This window comes from Entelurus aequoreus, linkage group LG21 (genome assembly GCF_033978785.1).
Source record: "Entelurus aequoreus isolate RoL-2023_Sb linkage group LG21, RoL_Eaeq_v1.1, whole genome shotgun sequence".
NCBI lineage: Eukaryota > Metazoa > Chordata > Actinopteri > Syngnathiformes > Syngnathidae > Entelurus > Entelurus aequoreus.
Window position 1 is genome coordinate 33098757 of NC_084751.1, and position 23062 is coordinate 33121818.

At 39.7% G+C, this 23062-nt stretch overlaps 1 protein-coding gene across 1 annotated transcript in view; it reads left to right on the plus strand.

Annotated features, from left to right (window-relative positions):
• Positions 1–19131, plus strand: part of lmnb1 (lamin B1) — a 35283-nt gene extending 16152 nt beyond the window's left edge. The window contains exons 4-11 of the mRNA XM_062031521.1: positions 1176–1328; positions 1561–1686; positions 5431–5651; positions 5721–5949; positions 6022–6126; positions 13050–13169; positions 16825–16926; positions 17782–19131. Of these exons, the coding sequence (XP_061887505.1) occupies positions 1176–1328; positions 1561–1686; positions 5431–5651; positions 5721–5949; positions 6022–6126; positions 13050–13169; positions 16825–16926; positions 17782–17820 (1095 nt within the window). The 3' untranslated portion in view covers positions 17821–19131. The remainder of the gene's footprint in view (positions 1–1175; positions 1329–1560; positions 1687–5430; positions 5652–5720; positions 5950–6021; positions 6127–13049; positions 13170–16824; positions 16927–17781) is intronic.
• The last annotated feature ends 3931 nt before the right edge of the window (positions 19132–23062 follow it).

Genomic DNA, 23062 nt, shown 5'->3' on the forward strand with positions numbered 1-23062 from the left:
TGCTTATTTCAGCAAGACAATGCCAAGCCACGTGTTACATCAACGTGGCTTCATAGTAAAAGAGTGCGGGTACTAGACTGGCCTGCCTGTAGTCCAGACCTGTCTCCCATTGAAAATGTGTGGCACATTATGAAGCCTAAAATACCACAACGGAGACCCTCGGACTGTTGAACAACTTAAACTGTACATCAAGCAAGAATGGGAAAGAATTCCACCTGAGAAGCTTAAAAAATGTGTCTCCTCAGTTCCCAAACGTTTACTGAGTGTTGTTAAAAGGAAAGGCCATGTAACACAGTGGTGAACATGCCCTTTCCCAACTACTTTGGCACATGTTGCAGCTATGAAATTCTAAGTTAATTATTATTTGAAAAAAAAAAAAAAAAGTTTATGAGTTTGAACATCAAATATCTTGTCTTTGTAGTGCATTCAATTGAATATGGGTTGAAAAGGATTTGCAAATCATTGTATTCCGTTTATATTTACATCTAACACAATTTGCCAACTCATATGAAAACGGGGTTTGTAAGTGAAACAAGTTTAATCTACGGATTATTCAATGCAGTTTCTATGCCGCTGGACAAAGCTCAAACAAAATCTCATTGACATGTATGACTTTAAGTGTTATTATGACAATGACAATAAAGGAATTGATTGATTGATTGAATTGATTGATTGACATCCAGCCAGGAAGAAGCTTTTGGAGTGCCCATTTACACACTACATCACCATGGCAACATACGTTCACATGACTAGCACTGCCTTTCCAAATTTAAAGTGTTCTTTTTCGTGGCTTTCAATGACATTCACAACTGTTAGTAAAACACTCTCCACAACTTTCATGCAACTGAAAAAAAAAGGTGTCACGGCAAAGTCCGCTAGTAATGAGCTCGCCTTCAGTCCAGACTTAAGCACTTTTGCCTACTTACGGTGGGCATGTACAAAGGCAGTGTGGGAAAATACCAATAAATAACTTTAAAAAACACTTAACATACAACTCGTTACAGCAATGTCCAAAAGTATTTGTGCAGTGACAATTTTCTGCATTCAAATTGTTGTAATGAAACACAGAAACCTCTTATAAAACATACATATATAATTCATAGTACTGACTTTGTCTTTGGTGTATTTTAGGAAATAAGATGTCAACACAACAGTGAGCTCGTTTGTTGTTACAGGAAGTGAAGAAGTCACGTCAGCAGTACGAGATGGACTCTGGGCGAAAGGAGTACGAGTATAAGTTGACTCAGGCCTTGGCTGCCATGAGAAGACAGAATGAGGAGCAGTTAAAGATCTACAAAGACAGCATGGAGAAGAGCTACATCTCCAACGTATGGACACTTTTTAGATACACAGTTAATTATAATATGGGCTTTGAGTCAAAAAAGTTATCAATGATTAATGGCAGTAATGAGGCACTTACTTCGGTTATCAGTTCTGTCATTGAAAAGTTGTATGAAAAAATGTTCTCTGCCTGTCAGGAAGCAACTACCTTGCTGCAAAGTTCCTCTTCAAAGTGTGCAAATAAGAAGCAAGTTGATGCATTTCTTTTTGTGTGTTAAGATTGAGGAACTGCGTTGTATGTCTGAGAAGAAGGAAGCAACAGCCATCATTGCCCGAGAGAATCTGAAAAAGGCGACTTTAAGGATCGAGAGTCTCAGCTCCCAGCTGGCAGCACTACAGAAGGAGGTTAAATTATGTTCCCAATTCTTCTACATACATATTCTTGAATGAGAAACAGAAAGGAGGTAAAACATGTTTCCTGCATAACAGACCGCACACAAACGTGTTAACAGTGACAGATCTATTTTAGTACAACTCACTTGCAATGTTTGGAAATATGAATCAGTCCCTCTAGGATTTTGCTGGCTTTATTTAAGATTGTTGCAATATAAAAGCTTGAATTAACCAAAGGTCTTTCAGAAAATTGCAGCAAAAGATTTTTCAAAAACAATGAATGAACTTCTGATTCGAAGTGTTCCTTGTAACTAGGGATGTCCGATAATATCGGCCGATAAATGCTTTAAAAAGTAATATCGGACATTATCGGTATCGGTTTACAAAAGTAAAATGTGTGACTTTCTAAAACGGAGCTGTGTACACAGACGTAGGAAGAAGTACAGAGCGCCAATAAACCTTTTAGGCACTGCCTTTGCGTACTGGCCCAGTCACATAATATCTACGGCTTGACACACGCACTAGTGAATGCATGCATAGTTGATCAACAGCCATACAGGGCACACTGAGGGTGACCGTATAAGCAAGTTTTAACACTGTTACAAATATGCGCCACACTGTGACCCCACACCAAACAAGAATGACAAACACATTTCGGGAGAACATCCGCACCGTAACACAACATAAACACAACATAACAAATACCCACAACCCCTTGCAGATGCTTGTTTTCATTCAGAAAAATCTACCTCTCACACGTAATGACAAGGAGAAAAAGAATTAGCCCACTTTTTGACCTTCATCTGTTGCACAAATAGACTAATAGTCTGGACTGAGTGAAGTTGTTTTATTTATGTTTTGTGCCTTTTTTCCCCATGCACTTTAAAGGATGGCTGTATTTTCTACTAGTATAGACTGAAGCAGTTTTATTAATGTTCATGCACTTTAAAGGATGGCTGTGTTATCTACTAGTCTAGACTGAAGCAGTTTTTTATTTTTGTGCCTTGTTTTTATTTGCACATTTTTGTTACTCATACGAATATGTTAAGAACAGGGCAGATTGAGCCCAGTTTATAGTATACTCTGGACTAAAGCTGTGTGCCTTCATTGTTTTTGTAGCTGTTGTTTTGAGGCATGTTTAAAAAATTTTTTTAAAAAAGCACTTTGTGAAAGTCAAAGTTACAGTGTTTCCCATAGTTGTAGTGGGTATCAGGATTATTTCAGGGAGAGCATGTCCCACATTCCAAGCTGCTGTTTTGAGGCATGTTAAAAAAAAATAATGCACTTTGTGACTTCAATGATAAATATGGCAGTGCCATGTTGGCATTTTTTTCAATAACTTGAGTTGATTTATTTTGGAAAACCTTGTTACATTGTTTAATGCATCCAGCGGGGCATCACAACAAAATTAGGCATAATTTAAATTCCAGTGTTAATTCCACGACGATATATATATCGGTATCGGTTGATATCGGTATCGGTAATTAAGAGTTGGACAATATCGGAATATCGGATATCTGCAAAAAAGCCATTATCGGACATCCCTACTTGTAAACTTAAACTAAAAAAGTTATACTGCACAAATACTGTGTTGATGTTTTACTCCAGGGGTGTCAAACTCATTTTAGATCGGGGGCCACATGGAGAAAAATCTACTCCCAAGTGGGCCGGACTGGTAAAATCACAGCACGATAACTTAAAAATAAAGACGACTTCAGATTGTTTTCTTTGTTTAAAAATAGAGCAAGCACATTCTGCAAATGTACAAACTATAAAGTTGTTGGGTTTCTTTTACACTTACATGTTGCACTTAATAGTATTCTATCTTTTTTTGTCGTTATTTATACTTTCTGGATAAATTATGTGCTCATTGGTGTTAATTTTCAATCTATCAAGATAAAAAAAATAATATCAAAAACAAATTACAGGATGGTATTTATGTAGTTTGTTAATTTTCCTCAACTGGTGCACTAACATCAGGTGGTTTATTTGTTTTACATATGTAGTATAATCTACAAAGATACAAAGAATTGCTATTGCGACATCCAGTGGACACATTTAGAACAGCAATTTTTTCATTCAAAAATTTCGGCTCATTTTTATACTTAGCAAACTCATCCCGCGTGCCAGATAAAACCTGTTCGCGGGCCGTACGTTAGACACCCTTGTTTTACTCGTTTTATACCGCATATACTTAAAGGTAGACACTAGATGACAGTAAAAGCACATTCTCAGATATCATTGTTAAAATTATTGTACTTTTAAATTACTTATAACTAGTAATAGTCCATCCATCCATTTTCTACCGCTTATTCCCTTCGGGGTCGCGGGGGGCACTGGAGCCTATCTCAGCTACAATCGGGCGGAAGGCGGTGTACACCCTGGACAAGTTGCCACCTCATCGCAGTAACTAGTAATAGTAATAATTATAATTGCAGAAAGAAACACCACCAAACGCTTCCTTTGGTCCACTGTCTGTTCTACAAGTTGCAGACATTCTCCGCGTATGTTTTAACCTGAAAAGTGTTCGTCTTAAACATGAATTCATGTTCCAACTTAAGACCATTTGTGAACTGTTGAGGGATCTATAGCACAATTTTTTTTTAGTAAATGAGAAACCATGAGAGTATAATCACACGCCACCATGGATAAATAAATGTTAGGTAATTATATAAATACATGTAAACTAGCAACTAAATGTTTGTATACTACATTACGCAAAATGCTTAGCAGTGTAGACAAGAACAGGAAGTAGGTCTGAACTAGCGCGGTATTGTGTAGTTTGATCAATAAAGAGTTGATATACTGTTACATGTTGTTGTTCCTGCTTTGTCTACACAAAACAAGTTTTGATTAAACAGTTGACGTGCGCATTTGAACGCCCCTCAGAGACAATTTATAGAGGAGAAAAAATGCTGATTAGCCAAAATATTCAGGGAATTTGCAGGCTTTGGACAAAGATGCAAAGCCAAATGCCCGTGCATTAATTTGCAGGAATTGTTTGAATTTGTGTGATTGCGACATCGCAAAATTCTGGAGAGACCGACTAATTGTAGATATGGATTGTGGGCATTAAAACGATCCTAACTGGAATGTTCAGTTGGTCTTAGAAGGCGTTTCACCTCTCATCTGAGTAGACTTCATCAGTTCGAGCTCATGGATTTAGATTGGCCAGATCTCGTCTGAGCGCTGGTGCCAACAATTTATACTGTAACTTTAAATCTCGGAGGAGAGACGCATGCCCAGGCAAGAATAGTTTCCTTTCGTGGTGTAAAAAAAACAGCTGTTAAGATGCAAAAAAGCGACACCTCTGTCATCGCCAACAGCAGTCATTAACAACTATATTTGTATAGCGCTTTTTTCTTGTGACTCAAAGCATGTTTACACTGAGAACCCACTGTACATCAAACAGGTGGTGGTAAGCTACATTTGTAGCCACATTTGCCCTCGGGTAGACTGAAACAAACGTGGCTGCCAGTTTGTGCCTCTGACCACCACCTTGCATTCATACACCAGTGTGGTGGCACTGTGAGCAAGGCAGTGACTAGAATGGCGGAAGCTGTATTCGCACCAGGAACCCTTAGGTTTCTGGACAGCCGCTCTACCATTTGAGCCACACCGCCCCATAAGAATGGAATCCCCCCGTGGTTATCTCATTTCTGGCGTAAGAATGGAATCCCATCTTTAGCACGATGGTTATCTCATTTTTAGCTAGAACTTCCTACATTGCTATCACTCTGTGACGTCCTCCTTTAGAGTCGCAGCTGGCGTGATCGCATCGTGGACCTTGAGGCGGCACTGGCTCAGGAGAAAGACACGAGCCGCAAACTACTGGCGGAAAAAGACCATGAAGTGGCTGAGATCCAAGCAAAGATGCAGAAACAGTTGAATGAATATGAACAGCTGTTAGATGTTAAATTGGCTCTGGACCTGGAGATCAATGCGTACCGCAAACTTCTAGAGGGAGAAGAAGAAAGGTGAGGAGCTCCTGACCACGAAAAAGTCTATGAATTCATGCAGTGACCCTCTGCCTCTTTCTATTGCAGATTAAATCTCTCCCCCAGCCCTTTCTTGAGTGTAGCCGCGTCGCCAGTCTCTTCTAGCGGCCGCAGTGTTCGTACAACCCACGGAAAGAGGAAGCTTGTTAGTGTTGAGGAACAGGAAGCCAGCAGTCCTGTGTCCATTGCTCATCCCTCCTCAGCCACAGGACCCATAAGTATTGATGAAATCGATACGAATGGCAAGTTTATACGCTTCCATAACTCTGGTCTTGAGGTGAGAGTTCATGTTAGGAGAAAAGTCTCATAACGATGTTCATTTAAATACACTTAACTGTTTTCTTGTTAGGACCAGGCCATGGTGGGCTTCCATGTAATTAAAACTATTGGAAATGCGACCGGCCACTTTAAGTTCTCACCCAGACATATCATGAAGGCTGGTCAGAAAATCACGGTAAGATTTTTTAAAATCTCCCTTCTAAACAGTCAAAATTACAAAAGCCACAATTAAGTGGTCTGGATATCTGAAACCTGAATATTCTACTGAGTGGCCATGGATTGATATTCACAAATTGCATGGATTCTGCTGGGACAATGAGTGACAGAGGGTCCCTGCGTGTCATTAAAATGTCTAAAATACAACTTTGGGTTTTAAAGGGGTCATATTATGATTGTGTTTTTGCCATTTAAATCACTTCATTGTGGTCTAATAAACATGTAATGGTGAATTTTGGTCAAAGTCCACCATTTATTTATCATTTAAAATGTTGCATAGATTACAGACCACCTTCAGGCCGCTTTCAGTCTCTTCCGAATGCGCCGTTTTGTGGAAGGTCTTACTTACTTACGTGCCGAAGCCCTTCCCCAGGCCAAGCCCCCTTCAACTACGTCTCCGCCCCGTCAGCTATTTCCAAATTGAGTCTACTTTACAGATACAGTATGTTAGAACTATATGCTACAGTGGAGGATTTCAGCATGCATGTGCATATAGTATAGTATGGTATGGTCTTTATTGTCATTGAACAAGTACAACAAAACTTTGTTTTCATCACAAACCCGTTCAAGATTAGACAAACAAATCGTGTACAGGGTTACAGAACAGGAACGCTGATGGGTCGCCACAAGGCGCCCCGTAAAAGATGGTAAAAAGGTAAACGCTGGGAGAGGATGAGTACAAAAATACAATCTAGACTGGGTTCCCAAGGGGGCCCAGTCTTGAGTGGGAAAAAACCTCCATAGCAGAGCAAATATACATATTACAACATACAACTAGAGACTTGCAACAGAGGGGAGGGAGTGGGGGCTACGGTGGCCCCCACTTATATACGAGCCAGTCTGCCTCACAACTAGATAGAGAAAAAGAAAGAACTTAGGCCATGTCCACACGAGCATGGATAATAAATAAATGCATACTTATTTTTAGGCCTCTAATACATACTTTTGTCTGTAAAAATGCAGACTTTTGAAAATGCTGGCCAAGGTGAGGAGTTCCAAAACTCGCCGCTCAGCATGTGTATACACAGCTCAGACATTGACTCTTCTGATGACTTCACGGATGTGCGTTGTCATTTTCAAAGCTCAACAACCCTGTCTTGCTGGCTTTAAACACGCATAAATGGACTAACTCCATGTTTGAACATGCTGCTATTTTCACTCAACAACAAAGACCCATTAAAATGGGCTTTGCGACACTCCCGCCAGCACCAATGACAGCCCGCTGTTTTGAATGTGGGACAACTTTGATAAGGAAGACTTTTTGCTTTGTGTCATAAAAAAAGGTGCAACATAATTTTATGATTTAATCCTTATTTAACGACAGATCATAAAGTTAACTTACATGTGTTGGTTGCATTTGTGTCGAATCGATAGAGCTGGAATTATGCGCCTGAGTGACTAAAAAAGAAAATTATGTAGCTTCATCTTTATTAGTGTGTAATAGGGTTGTACGGTATACCGGTATTGGTATAGTACCGCGATACTAATCAGAATCAGAATCAGAATAGTTTTATTGCCATTGTTTGAGAACGTGTTCACAAACTAGGAATTTTTCTTGGTGCAATCGTGCAACATAAAACACATATAACACATATTTGGTAATAAAAAGAGCTGTAACTGAGCTATCAGATCTTGTTATAGACTTAGAAGGAATTCAAGGAGCTACTGTTAGGAGTTATTGTTCATGTGCCTGATGGCCGAGGGGAAAAAACTGTTCAGGTGGCGGGAGGTGTGGGTCTGGATGGAGTGTAGTCTCCTGCCTGAGGGAAGAGGGGAGAATAGTTTGTGTCCAGGGTGAGAAGAGTCAGCTGTGATCCGACCCACACGCCTCCTGGTCCTGAAGGAGAACAAGTCCTGGAGGGATGGGAGCTTGCAGCCAATCACCTTCTCAGCAGCAAGTACGATGCGCTGCAGTCGATGCTTATCCTGGACTGTGGCGCCGGGGTACCACACTGTGATGGAGGAGGTCAGGATGGACTCTATGATGGCTGAGTAAAACTGCACCAGCATCTCGGTCGGCACCTTAAGTTTCCTCAGCTACCGCAGGAAGTACATCCTCTGCTGCGCCTTCTTGATGAGGGAGCTGATGGTCGGCTCCCACTTGAGGTCTTGGGTGATGGTGGTGCCCAAGAAACGGAAGGAGTCCACAATGGGGACGGGGGTGGGAGAGTCAATCAGGGTGAGGGGGGTTGGTGGGGTTGTGACTTTCCTGAAGTCCATGATCATCTCCACTGTTTTATGGGCGTTCAGCTCCAGGTTGTTGAGGCTGCACCAGGACGCCAGCCGGTCCAACTCTCTCCTGTAGGCGGACTCATCGCCATCTGAGATGAGCCCGATGAGGGTGGTGTCATCCGCAAACTTGAGCAGTTTTACGGACTGGTGACTGGAGGTGCAGCAGTTTGTATACAGGGAGAAGAGCCAGGGGGAGAGTACACAGCCCTGAGAAGTACCAGTGTTCGTGGTTCGACTGTCCGAGACAATCTTCCCCAGCCGCACGTGCTGTCTTCGGTCTGTCAGGAAGTCATTGATCCAACTGCAGAGGGAGTCGGGCACGCTGAACTGGTAGAGCTTGTCTCGTAACGGTCCAGGGAGGATGGTGTTGAAGGCAGAGCTGAAGTCCACAAACAGGATCCTAGCGTAGGTTCCTGCGGAGTCCAGATCCTCCAGGATGAATAGGAGGGCCAGGTTCACTGCATCATCCACAGACCTGTTGGCTCTATAGGCGAAATTCAGTGGGTCCAGGAGGGGGTCGGTGATGTCCTTGAGGTGGGGCAGGACCAAGCGCTCAAATGACTTCATGACCACAGACGTCAGCGCAACCGGCCTGTAGTCATTTAGTCCTGTGATGCGTGCTTTCTTGGGGACAGGGACAATGGTGGAGGTCTTAAAGAAGGACGGCACGCGGCATAGCTCCAGAGAGGTGTTAAAAATGTCAGTGAAGACAGGAGCCAGCTGGAGCCAGCTGATCCGCACAGTGTCTGAGAGTGGAGGGGGAGACACCATCCGGCCCGGGGGCTTTCCGCGTATTCAGCTTCAAGAACTGCCGGCGTATATCCTCCTCTCGGATGGAGAGGGTCTTTACAGTCCTATGATGTTCTTGGAGTCCTGTGATGTCCTTGGAGTCCTTTGAGTCCTTTAACTCCTTTAATGAAGTGCTGGCATTGGTGGGGAGGGTGATGGTGGGGGGAGCAGGGCTTTGATGAGCTGAAGGCCATTCATGACGACAGTAATGTGTGTTGAGGCCCTCAGCGAGAGTCCGGTCATTCAGGGCCTGGGAGGGTTTGGGCTTATAGTTCGTAAGGGCCCTTAGACCTCTCCAAACGGCCGCAGAATCATTGGAGCGGAACTCTTCCTGTAGACGGTTAGAGTACACAGATTTAGCTTTCTCCACTTCCCTGTTGAAGTGGTACTTCGCTTCTCTGTAGGTACTCCGGTCCCCGCTTCTCCACGCAGCCTCCTTCTTCTTGCGCAACTGTCGGAGCTTGGGTGTGATAGTCCAAGAGCAGCGCGCGGGACTGCATGAAAAGCCTTGCTTAATGTAGTGTAGCAGTGATCCAAAGTGTTCTCCTCTTTGGTCGGGCATTTAATAAACTGTCTATACTTTGGTAATTCCTGGCTCAAATTTCCCTTGTTAAAGTCACCAAGCACGATAACAAGAGAGTCCGGAAAAGACCGTTCCACATGTAAGATCTGTCCTGCAAGCGTGCGCTGAGCGTCACACACGTCCGCGCCGGGTGGGATGTAAACAGCCACCAGAATTAATTAAATGATCTCACGCGGTGAGTGAATAATGAATCATATTCGGTACTATACCGCCTCTAACAAGTAACGGTGATTATTACATTTTAACAGAAGTGTAGATAGAACATGTTAAAAAAGGAAGTAAGCAGATATTAAGAGTAAATGAACAAATTGATTAATAATTCATTTTCTACCACTTGTCCTTAATAATGTTGACAAAATAATAGAACGGAAAATGACACAATATGTTACTGCATATGTCAGCAGCTAAATTAGGACCCTTTGTTTGCTTACTTACTACTAAAAAACAAGTTGTCTTGTATGTTCACTATTTTATTTAAGTAATGTACCGTAGATTTTTTGTTAAAATAAAGCCAATAATGCAATTTTTTGCGGTCCGCTTTATTTAGAAAAGTATCGAAAAGTACCAAAATATATTTTGGTACCGGTACCAAAATATTGGTATCGGGACAACACTAGTGTGTACTAATGTTAGAGACAATGTACACTTCATTGCACATAAACTATATTGATGATTATATGCGTTATAGGCTCCTTGTTAGTGTGCGCTGATTTGAAAAATAATGCACACTTCACTATACATGTCATATATCACCATGTTGCTGATTAAACATGTTATAATTCCACGAGTGTTGGTTTTCAGCAGCACAGGCACGTACCTATGCACACTTTAGGCACTTAAAAAAAGATTCATATAATGTTCTCAGGGTCTATGTAAGTGCAGTAAAAATAACCAAGTCAGCTGTGGCTGCTTTTCCAGGCTTCTGATTGGACAGCATGTGCATTCCAGCAGGTGTATGCGTTTGTGTGTAGATATAGTTTGGAATCTACACTTGTGTGGATGTAGATCATTTTAACCTTGGATATGCATTTTTGAAACTATCCTTGTTCGTGTGGACATGGCCTAAGAGACTACAACTTTGTACTACAACTGGATACAAATGGCGGACTCGTGCAAAGCTCTTCAAGTAAACCTCTACCATGTATGACGATATACGATGACATAACTAAGGCAAAATGTCACAATCGTCCCAAATTCTGAACTCGTTAAGAGCAAGTTTGAAAGAAGACAAAGATTGTTTTATAAATATCTCCACCAATCCTTCATAGTTTGATTTGAAATTTCCGGGACACATTCCCAAAAAAACAAAACCAGGTGCCATCAGGTAAGACAAGTTGGTTGTGCATAATAGGACCCATTTAAAAGATGGGATGTGATTATTCCGTTTTTAGGTGGTCATTCCTGTGACTCGTGTAAATCCAAGGAATTTATTTTTTTGTCTATAGGCTATTTTCTATTTCTACAGCGGAGGATTTTAGCATGCATGTGCATGTATGAGCAAGTCTGCCCCAAACAAGAGGTTAAAGAAAAATAAGGAACTACAACTTTGTTGTACAACTGAATAAACCTCCACCAAAATACGTCGCTGTCGTCTCACTATCAAGGAGAAAGTGTTTAATTCAATCTCCGACACGTCTCCATTGTTTCTTTGGATTCAAATTTCTGGATATTATAAATACACGGAGGTACCAACATGTAAAAACAAAGTTGGATTTACATAATAGGACCCCATTAAGGCCTTAAAAATCCGTAAATAATTTGTAATGTCTGGTGTAGGGGGTCAGTTGAAATTAAGGTCCTGAACTGATGGTCAAATAGTCTTTTATTGAACATGTGTGGGTCCAATGACCGACGTGAGATCTAATGAGCAAGCATTCAGAAGAATTGGTACGAAACCCAAAACTAGTGAAGTTGCCACGTTGGGTAAATCGTAAATAAATAGAGAATACAATGATTTGCAAATCGTTTTCAACATATATTCAATTGAATAGACTGCAAAGACAAGACACCTAACGTTGGAACTGGAAAACGTTGTTATTTTTTGCAAATATTAGCTAATTTGGAATTTGATGCCTGCAACATGTTTCAAAAAAGCTGGCATAGATGGTTCTGAGAATCTGGAGAAATCACTGCACGTAAGCGATGATATTACGGACCTTCGATCCCTCAGGCAGTACTGCATCAAAAAGTGACATTGGTGTGTAAAGGATATCACCACAAGGGCTCAGGAACACTTCAGAAAACCACTGTCAGTAACTACAGTTGGTCGCTATATCTGTAAGTGAAAGTTAAAACTCTACTCTGCAAAGCAAAAGCCATTTATCAACAACACCCGGAAACGCTGCCGGCTTTGCTTGTTTTGGGTTTTGTACATTAGGACACGTATTTTAGCGTCAACTGTTTTAAAAAGGATCTATTTAAAAGCTAGATAATAAATGAGTTTTAAGGTGGGACTTGAATGCTTCTACTGGAGTAACATCTCTTACTGTTCCTGGTAGGACATTCCAGATTACTGGAGCCCGAATAGAAAACGCTCTGGAGCCTGCAGACTTTTTTTGGGCTTTGGGAATCACTAATAAGCCGGCATTTTTGTAACATAGATTTTGGGGCGAAAAATAGGGTACAATAAATCAGCAAGCTAAGATGGTGCTAGATTGTTGAGTACTTTGTACGTAAGTAACAGAACCATAAAGTTGTAACTTATGTGTACCAGGAGCCAGTGCATAGTTGAATAAAACTGCAATCTTTTAATGCCAGACATGGGGCGACCCAAAAATAATACGTTACAGTAATCAAGACAAGAGGTAACAAAAGCATGTGTAATGATCTCAGTGTCATTGGTGGACAAAATGGGAACAATTTTAGCAATATTACAATGATGAAAGAAGGCTGTAACACTCCTAATGTGCAGCTCAAACAAGAGTTTTATATATTATATTTTTACCCAGTTGCTTTGGACAACTGTTTTATTGTAGAAATTCTATATGGTATCCCTAAACAAGTGCCTGTGGTTAGCAGGACCAATAATCAACATCTCCTAACATTTAGGGGGGCTAAAGCAAATGCAACTGCCTGTTTAAATAAGAACTGGGTGAATATCTCACAATGGAAGCGTCCTCTACCCGTGACCCATCACAGAAGCTCTAATGTCACCCCATCGGTTCTTTGTAGCCCAACTGTTTGAAATCAACCGTTTGCTGCACATTAATGTAAATAATAGAATTGTGTTTCCAGCATCACATTTCTAAGCTAACTTAAAGGATTACTTTCCTCATCAGGTTTGGGCATCTGATGCTGGTGTGAGCACCAAACTTCCTACAGACCTGGTTTGGAAAAACCATCCATGCTGGGGTTCAGGTCAGGATGTTCATGTGGTTTTGGTCAACTGCCAGGGAGAGGTGAGACCCTAATGTTTCATTATTCCATTATAGTACCAGGCCTAAAGCGGTCCTGTGCCTTTATTGTGCTGTCTAATCATCCATCCATTTTCTACCACTTGTTCCTTAACGTCTTGATAACTTGACTAGAGAGCCCCCCAGAAACAAAAAAGAGTGAGAACTTTTTTTTAGTGTTTTGAATGTAAACATGGGCGGGCGAAACAATACAAGTCGTATTGGTATTTTTGGTTCATTTAGACATTTTTATACTTAAAACATTTCTCAGTCGCATTTACATGTTTTCTAAAAAATGTTTTAGTGGCATTTTCAAACAAAACATGTCTAAAAGAACGAAAAACACCAAACCTGCATTATTAGAGGGACGGGAATCTTAACACAACTTTCAATTCTTCTGTTGATGATTCAATTCAACACGATTCTAGATTCAACAAGATTCTTTCAGTATATAATTTGGATAAAAATAGTTTTAGAACATTTTCAAAACAGGTCATAGGTTACAAAAGCTCTTGGCTGCTGAGGAATGATGTAAATGTACAGCGATGAGGTGCGGAAATGTATTTTAAAAAGTTTTCATTGTTTAAAAAAAAAATAATAATCGATTTAGAATCTGGTATGGTCTCAAATTGTATACTTCTGTATACGTGCTGTTCAGTATCGTGGCCACTGATTGGCTTAGCCTCAGGCAGCATCCAGTCCTACCATTACGAGTGTTAAGGTGAGTACCGTATTTTTCGGATTATAAATCGCAGTTTTTTTCATAGTATGGCCGGGGGTGCGATTTATACTCTGGAGCGATTTATGTGTGAAATTATTAACACATTACCGTAAAATATCAAATAATATTATTTATCTCATTCACGTAAGAGACTAGACGTACCGATAGAAGAGGAAGCGGCGCATTGTCTACCTTTGGAGTTGGCAGAGTTGTTTAGAAGCGACACCGAGGAAGAAGATTTCATTGGATTTAGCGATTAGGAGTGACGGATTGTTTGGTAAACGTATAGCATGTTCTATATGTTATAGTTATTTGAATGACTCTTACTATAATATGTTACGTTAACATACCAGGCACGTTCTCAGTTGGTTATTTATGCGTCATATAACGTACACTTATTCAGCCTGTTGTTCACTATTCTTTATTTTAAATTGACTTTCAAATGTCTATTCTTGGTGTTGGATTTTATCAAATATATTTCCCCAAAAAATGCGACTTATACTGTAGTGCGACTTATATGTGTTTTTTTCCTTCTTTATTATGCATTTTCGGCCGGAGTGTCTTATAATCCGAAAAATACGGTATGTGAGTGTTATTTAATACCTACAGGGTTCTTATAATGTTAAAAAAAAGTGTTGATGCTCTAGCTCAGGGGCCGCATGGAGGTAAATCTGTGCACATGCGGGCCAGACTATTAAAATCATGGCACTAAAACTAAAAAATAAAGACAACTTCAGATTGTTTTCTTTGTCTTACTTTGGCCAAAAATAGAACAAACACATTCTGAAAATATTACAATAAAAATATAGAAAAAAATACTGGCAGCGGTAAAGTTTAAATCCATGAAGGAAAGAAGAAGGTGAATGAATGTTTATAACTGAATAAATGTACATATGCATAAAAATTTGTTTTCATTTGTATTTGTTTTAATTAATTGACATTTCTGACAACCTTTTTCCAAAACACAATATAGAATGTGAGATATAACAGGATAATGCATACATTTATCATTTGTTTTCGAAACGGTTACAAAAAAGTGGTACCCTAAACATTTACTGTGGGACCTAGGGGTGTAACAGTACACACAAATTCCGGTTCGGTACGTACATCGGCTTAGAGGTCACGGTTCGGTTCATTTTCGGCACAGTAAGAAAACAACAAAATATAAATTTTGGGGTTATTTATTTACCAAATTTGCAAAAATATTTTTCTTAGCGGAATATTTGATGTGAAGTAATCGGAACCTTGGATTGGTCAATAATTCATGATAACATTGATTTTGATTCAATATTATGTTTTGAGCAATGACAGTTTGAAAGAAAAAAAACCCCAGCTTAGTCAACATTGCAACTTTTTCTAAAATACATTTAACCTTTATTATTTTTTATTTCACTTTTGTTATGTTTTTGTTTATTTTAATAGTATTTTTAGAATGTGCCATGGGCCTTTAAAACATTAGCTGTGGGCCGCAAAAGGCCTCCGGGGCACACTTTTGACACTCCTGCTATAGATAATAAAAAATTAAATCTGATAAATCTATGGATAAAAAGCAGAGCCTGGAGACGCATGCGCGTTTATCATAACTCTCTCGCTCTCTGTCTCTGCTCCTCCCTCACGAATGCTGCTGCACGCACAATTTGTTTTGTTTTTAACCCTTTCTTAACCCTCAACGTACATTGAAAATACACGCAACCCTAACTCAAAATGCCGGACATTTGAGGCATTTAAGAAACTCCGCCCAGACAGCTCCGCAAAAGAGGACATGTCCGGTGAAAAGAGGACGTATGGTCAGTCTATCGTAGCCCGTTAGCTGCTAGCATGCCGTATGTTGTGCCTCGGTGTGCATTGTTTACACAACGTGGGTTACGCTACTTAATATGTCCGTGTGGAAACTCGTTCGGTACACCTCCGGACCGAACCGAAGCTCCCGTACCGAAACGGTTCAATACAACTACACGTACCGTTACACCCCTAGTGGGACCCCATTTTTATGACTTAATTCCTTGCGCCAACACTGAGGAGTATTGGTGCGTGCAAAACAGCAGCAGGCGGCTGTGGCCTGCAGACCGGTTCTAAAACTAATCAAATATCATCCCAGGGGCCATAGATAATTCATTCGCGGGCCGAATCTGGCCCGTGGGCCTTGACTTTGACACATGGGCTCTAGCTATAAAAATATCGATTCATCAATAATAATTTTTACTTTGCAGAAAATAATTTACCACTTAACGCTTCAAATTATGTGTCTGCAATCTATCTCGATTTTTCAAAATGTGATTATTAAAAAATCATATTACTATTCCTCGCTTTTCTGAGTTTGACTACAAACTGTTATTAGTCAAAATTTGCTGTAAGCTCTAAATTGAAAACTTTTAGGCATAAAGGGGCTAAATTAAACTTAGGTAAACAAATGTAAGGTTGTGTACTGTAATGCAGAGCAGATCATCAACATCGAACAGGTTGCTGTATTTTCACTGGTCAGTGGTTTGGAATTAATATTTTTATTTAAGAACTGCATGTGTGCGAGATAATCTACATTATTGTACAGTACTCTGTCTTATGTCCTAATGTATTACAGTATGTGTCTTATTTTGTAATATTAAGTATTGATTGAAAATATTGTAAAGGTGACTTTATGGGTGTTAATTTGTAGAGCGCTGTAATAATAATTAAAAAATTAATAGGTTGTGAACAGGTTTTTATGCTCTAACTATGCAAACATTTGATTTATCAGTAAGAATCCTACTTGGGTCAATTATAGCGATAAACGAGGAGCGACTGTACCAGTGATACACAAGGGTTTACTGTATAGATATTCTGTAAGTCAAAGTCACTCTTAATTATTATGCACAACTATTTTAGGAATAATTTGCGTGGCTACACCCAACATGTCTGTGCGTGTATTCTGCTGATGAGTTATTTGATTTGCATTGGTTTTAGGAAGTAGCAGAGAAAAGCATGACTTACAAGATGACAACAGATGAAGGTAACGACGAGGAAGATAATAATGGAGAGAAGGAAGAGCGCTTCTACCAGCATCAAGTTAGTACACATTAGATCCTAACAAAATAAGTTCTGTTTTGTGTGGAATTCAATTTTGACTACCATTTGATGACACATTTTTGCTATGTTGTGCAAATTTAACAGCAAAAAGCAAACAAAGGTGTTCTATAGAGCTTCCTCGCTAACAAGCTGGCAGCTCTTTGCACGGCGCAGAGCCGCTTTTAAGTCAGCAATCTTTGCCTCCATGGCATTGTTTCTTACAAGTATTATTATCACTGGAGGAGGAGGATTAACTGAACATGGTACACTATACACAAAGGATAGAATAAGCCATGCTAACCGCAAAGCTAAGCCCTTAAATGTAAACAGGGGTGGGCGAAACAATACAAATATAGACAGTAACAATACCAAGTATTGTATCGGTATATGGTCGATACTACAGTGGTTAGATCGATATTTTTTATTATCAGAAATAGTTTTTTGCAATTTTTTGTCATTGATTACAAACTTTTATAATATTTTTAAATTAAGGCAAGGATTAGTGACTCTCACTGTGAAGGGACATTAGCCACGAGCTTGTTGGCAAATATACTACATTGCACTGAGGACGCCTTTGTTCGCTTGTTGTCAAATTTGCAGGACACGGCATAGCAAGAAGAAAAGTTGGTTTTGCATAACGGGCCCTTTAACAAAACACTTGACTATTAAATGCACAATATAACTCCATCAACACTGACAAAATGCTAATCTTTTTCTCCTCCTTTTACCTTCAAACGTTCATAATAATTAACTATGAATGTACATTTTTACCAAAGTGACAAATTGATAAACTCAATGAAAACATTGTTTTGAAACAGTAATGTAAAATAAATGACTGATTTGCTTTTGGTGCAGGATGAAGATATGGCCACCAGAGGCTGCTCCGTCATGTGATCCCTCTGGGCCAATCAGCAACAAACATCTCAGAATCCCCCCCGCCATTCATCTGCAAGTTATATTACCAAAATTATTATTCTATCGTCATTTGACTTGCTCTTTTCCTACACCAGCAGAATTGCTTTTATTAAGTAATATACTGGATTGGAACTTTTATTTTGAAATGTGTGTCAAGTCAAGTGTTTAAAGGCCAGGGGTCGAATGAGTAGTTTGATGTGTATGTGTATGTTAGTTTAAAACGACCACTGGAAAATGTGTTTTTTCATAATTTGTTTTTTAAAGTAAAACAAAAATGAATAATGTTATAGTTTGTCTGATTTGACATTATTAGTTCAATTAAATGTGGAAATAAATGGATGCCATGTATATAATTGTAATTTTTGCTAACCCATTTGAGATGCCGAGTTCACCCGAAAGTACAGTTTGACATGGATTTGGGCGTGTATGTTAACAAATGTAGATGATTAAAACATGGGGAAATATTTATGCACAAAGGCAAGTTTGCTGACATACAAAAGTGAAGTGAATTATATAGCGCTTTTCTCTGGTGACTCAAAGCACTTTTACATAGTGAAATCCAATATCTAAGTTACATTTAAAACAGTGTGGGTGGCACTGGGAGCAGGTGGGTAAAGTGTCTTGCCCAAGGACACAACGGCAGTGACTAGGATGGCGGAAGCGGGGATCGAACCTGGAACCCTCAAGTTGCTGGCACGGCCACTTTACCAACCGAGCTATACCGCTCGTAAAACACGACGTCCAGTTTCCAAAAACAATTTGAAATGTGGACTCGTCAGACCACAGAACACTTTTCCACTTTGCATCAGTCCATCTTAGATGAGCTCGGGTCCAGTGAAGCCGGCGGCGTTTCTGGGTGTTGTTGATAAATGGCTTTCGCTTTGCATAGTAGAGTTTTAACTTGCACTTACAGATGTAGCGACAAACTGAAGTTGCTGACAGTGGTTTTCTGAAGTGTTCCTGAGCCCATGTGGTGATATCCTTTACACACTGATGTCACTTTTTGATGCAGTACCACCTGAGGGATCAAAGTTCACGGGCATTCAATGTTGGTTTTCGTGCAGTGCAGGGATTTCTCCAGATTCTCTGAACCTTTTGATAATATTACGGACCTTAGACAGTGAAATCCCTAAATTCCTTGCAATAGTTCGTTGAGAAATATTGTTCTTAAACTGTTCGACAATTTGCTCACGCATTTGTTCACAAAGTGGTGACCATCGCCCCATCCTTGTTTCTGAATGACTGAGCATTTCATGGAAGCTGCTTTTTATTCCCAATCATGCCACCCACCTGTTCCCAATTAGCCTGTTCACCTGTGGGATGTTCCAAATAAGTGTTAGATGAGCATTCCTCAACTTTCTCAGTCTTTTTTGCCACTTGTGCCAGCTTTTTTGAAACATGGTGCACGCATCAAATTCCAAATGAGCTAATATTTGCAACAAATACCGTTTCTCAGTTCGAACATTCAATATCTTGTCTTTGCAGTGAATTCAAATGAACATAAGTTGAAAAGGATTTGCAAATCATTGTATTCTGTTTTTATTTACGATTTACACAACGTGCCAACTTCACTGGTTTTGGGTTTTGTACATATCGATATAAAAAAATAAATACAATCACATACAAACAAAACCTGTTAAAGAAAACAAACGTAAACATAATAAGAATCATTACTAATTAAAAGATGAATAGTTTGACAACAAACTGAGCTTATCCGAAATAAATTTAATCGATCCTATATTATTAAGTTTAGGGTTTTTGTATTTAAATAATTGAAAACTATAACTGTAATCCAATAGTCTATATAGTTTTTCCTCGCAGCAAAATAATACGAATAACCATTTCTAGGTTGCTAAATGTGCCAATTGTATTATCTGCTATAGTAATTAGGACATGTCTTAACATTTGGCTAGCAGACAACCTCTCCAAAAGAAATGTTGTATGTTCCATGAATAATTTTCCCATTTTCTATATTAAAGATTCAAGTAAAACAGTTGTCAACCATAAGGTTACCTTTTTGTTTTAAAAAAGTGCCAAAAAGTAGGGAACAGAAGTCTCAGACACGTCAAATGCGCTTATCAAAATCTGTAGGAAGAGTTGTCTTCTTCTTGGCATCTGGCTGAACATTATTGAGGATATGTGGACCTCTGCTGGTCACACTAGGTATCACAGTCAGTTTCAAATGCATAACATTGTTGTATATAATATTAGTAAGTATTCAAGTTGACAGTTTTTGTTTTTTTTTGCAGTACAGTACAATTGTAATCAATCAATCAATTGTAATCATGATAAAAATGTACGGGTCAATAGATAAGCTTACATGCACTTAAATAATTATGTTCAAGGTCTTCGTTGTACTTTGTGTACAGCATATACTTACGAATAGTTCTTAATCCTCTCAGGTTTTTAGAATTGTATTTTCCTTTAAATCTAGCCAGGACTAAGAAAGCCGTTACATCTTTTTTCCTGTGCACGATCTGCAACAAGATGGCAAATAAAAAAAGAATACCTCAACAAAAAGCTTTCACAATTACGTGACAACAACCGTATTTTCCGCACCATAGGGCGCACCGGATTATAAGGCGCACTGCCGATGAATGGTCTATTTTTTATCTTTTTTCATATATTTGGCGCACCGGATTATAGGGCGCATTAAAGGAGTCATATGATTTATTTTTTTTGGTCTACATAACATGTAATGGTGGTTCTTTGGTCAAAATGTTCCATAGATTATGTTTTACAGATAATCTTCAAGCCGCTTTCTGACAGTCGCTTCCGGATGCACCGTTTTGTGGGTGGTCTTATTTACGTGGCTCACCTCCGGCAGCGTCTTCTCCCCGTCATCTTTGTTGTAGCGGTGTAGCGTGCAAGGATGGGGGTGGAAGAAGTGTCAAAAGATGGAGCTAACTGTTTTAATTACATTCAGACTTTACTTAAATCAATAACAGAGCCGCATCTCCTCATCCAGAAACAACACCGGAAATGTGTCCCATGAAAAATTGTCCGACCGGATTAATAACTAAAGTTCCTTGGGTGAATAATGTAAACTCACTACACCGGTATGTTTTAGCGCTTTCATGGTGAGTTTACTGACAGATATAAGTAACAACAAAACACTACTTTATATTAAAAATGGCAACATCAGAGGATGAATGTCCCATAAGAAGATAGAGAAAAAGAAGAAGCTTATCGACTACGGTGTCGGCACGGACTTATCTGCCTTGCGTATTAACAGCCGTGTTCAAGACCACTGTGTACATCCCACTGAGTGCCAAGTAATGCTAATGCTAGCGAGGCACTGCAGGAGCTTCATGACCCTATAACCTCCCTGCAAATTAAGCACCAATAATGGTTGGGACAACAGTGCTGATGATGTCTCCACCACCAAGACAATCACTTGTCTACCCGAACAAGAAGCCCTGGTTGAATGCAGAGTTCAGAGCACTGCTAATGGCTAAGGATGATGCCTTTAGGACAAGCAAAGCATCAGCTCTCAGGGCAGCTAGAAGGGGGTTAGCCACAGGCATCGAGAAGGCTTAAGCCTGCTACTATATGCATAAAAGACCCAGGGTCACTTTGCCTCCAATGACAATATGTGGAAAGGCATTTAGAGCAGCACTACAACACCGAGGGTGCACAATGCCTGCTTTGATGACATCAGCAAAAACAACCCCAGTGTGAGACTCACACCACCTTATAATATATAATACCACTTTAACATTTGACAACCTACCATTCTACTAAGCAACTCGGTAAAGAATCTCGGTATTATCTTCAACCCAACTCTCTCATTGGAGTCACACATTAAGAGTGTTACTAAAACAGCCTTCTTTCATCTCCGTAATATCGCTAAAATTTGTCCAATTTTGCTCACATGCACTGGCTTTTGTTTTGCACTTAAGGTGTGACTTTACTACTAACGTATAAAATAAACAAGTCTAGCTCTATCCTATCTTGCTGATTGTATTGTACCATACACTGTATGTCCCGGCCAGAAATCTGCATTCTAAGAATTCTGGCTTATTAGTGATTTCCAGAACCCAAAAATGTCTGCAGGCTTTAGAGCGTTTTCTATTCGGGCTCCAGTACTCTGGAATGCCAACCTGTAACAGGGGTGAACAATGGGATGGGTCAAATGCATAGGACACATTTCACTACACCTAGTGTGTATGTGACAATCATTGGTACTTTACTTTAACTTTACATACTAGAGGCGTCACTATGGACTGGACTCTCACGTTATTAACCGTATCTACTTGGCGTCCGTTGCACCGGTCACCCAGGAGTGCGGCCCCTTCCAGGGCTTATTGTTGTTCACATTGGATTGAGTTTTTTCTTGCCCTTATGTGGTATCAGAAGATTGTGTTTTGATTTGTGCAGCCCTTTGAGACATTTTTGATTAAGGGCTAAATGAATAATATTTTATTGATGATTGTGAGGACCCGACAAAGAATCAACCCCCCGATTTCTCTATGAATTTAACAAACTAGTCGATAGATTATGCGACTACTAAAATAATTGATAGCTGCAGCCTTACAGTACTATGGTCTTGTAGGGAGACCCACCTGTTTGTTTCTGGGCTAGCCTTACCATTCAAAATGCACTCTTTGTTTATTTCTGCTCATTTGTTTGTTTCCGCTTGTGGCTCAACGTTGGCTGCAGCGTGTTTTCACGAAATGTGTGGACCAACAATCACTCACACATTATGCAAGCATGTTTAAAAAATGGTACCCTCAAAGAAAATAACATTAACTTGTGTTAACTTTGACACCCCTCAATTAAATAAATGTATTACGGGGTAATTCAGTTATTATTTCAGTTCCTTTTTAGGGGTAAGTAACCTGAGAGACGTGTTTGAGTCAATCTCAACTTGTTTTGTGAGTGAACTCCAAAAGACAAGCTTGTTTTCTTGCAAAGATGGTTTTCCCGGGAGACCCATCTGCAGGTTTCGGGGCTAGCCTTACCATTCAAAGTGCACTCTTTGTCCATTTCTGCTCGTTTGTTTCCGCTTGTGGCTCAACGTTGACTGCAGCGTGTTTTCACGTACTATGTGGACCAACAATCACACATTATGCAAGCATGTTTAAAAAATGGTACCCTCAAAGAAAATAACATTACTTGTGTTAACTTTGACATCCCTCCATTAAATAAATTTATTAAAGAGTAATTCAGTTATTATTTCAGTTCCTTTTTAGGGGTAAGTAACCTGAGAGACGTGTTT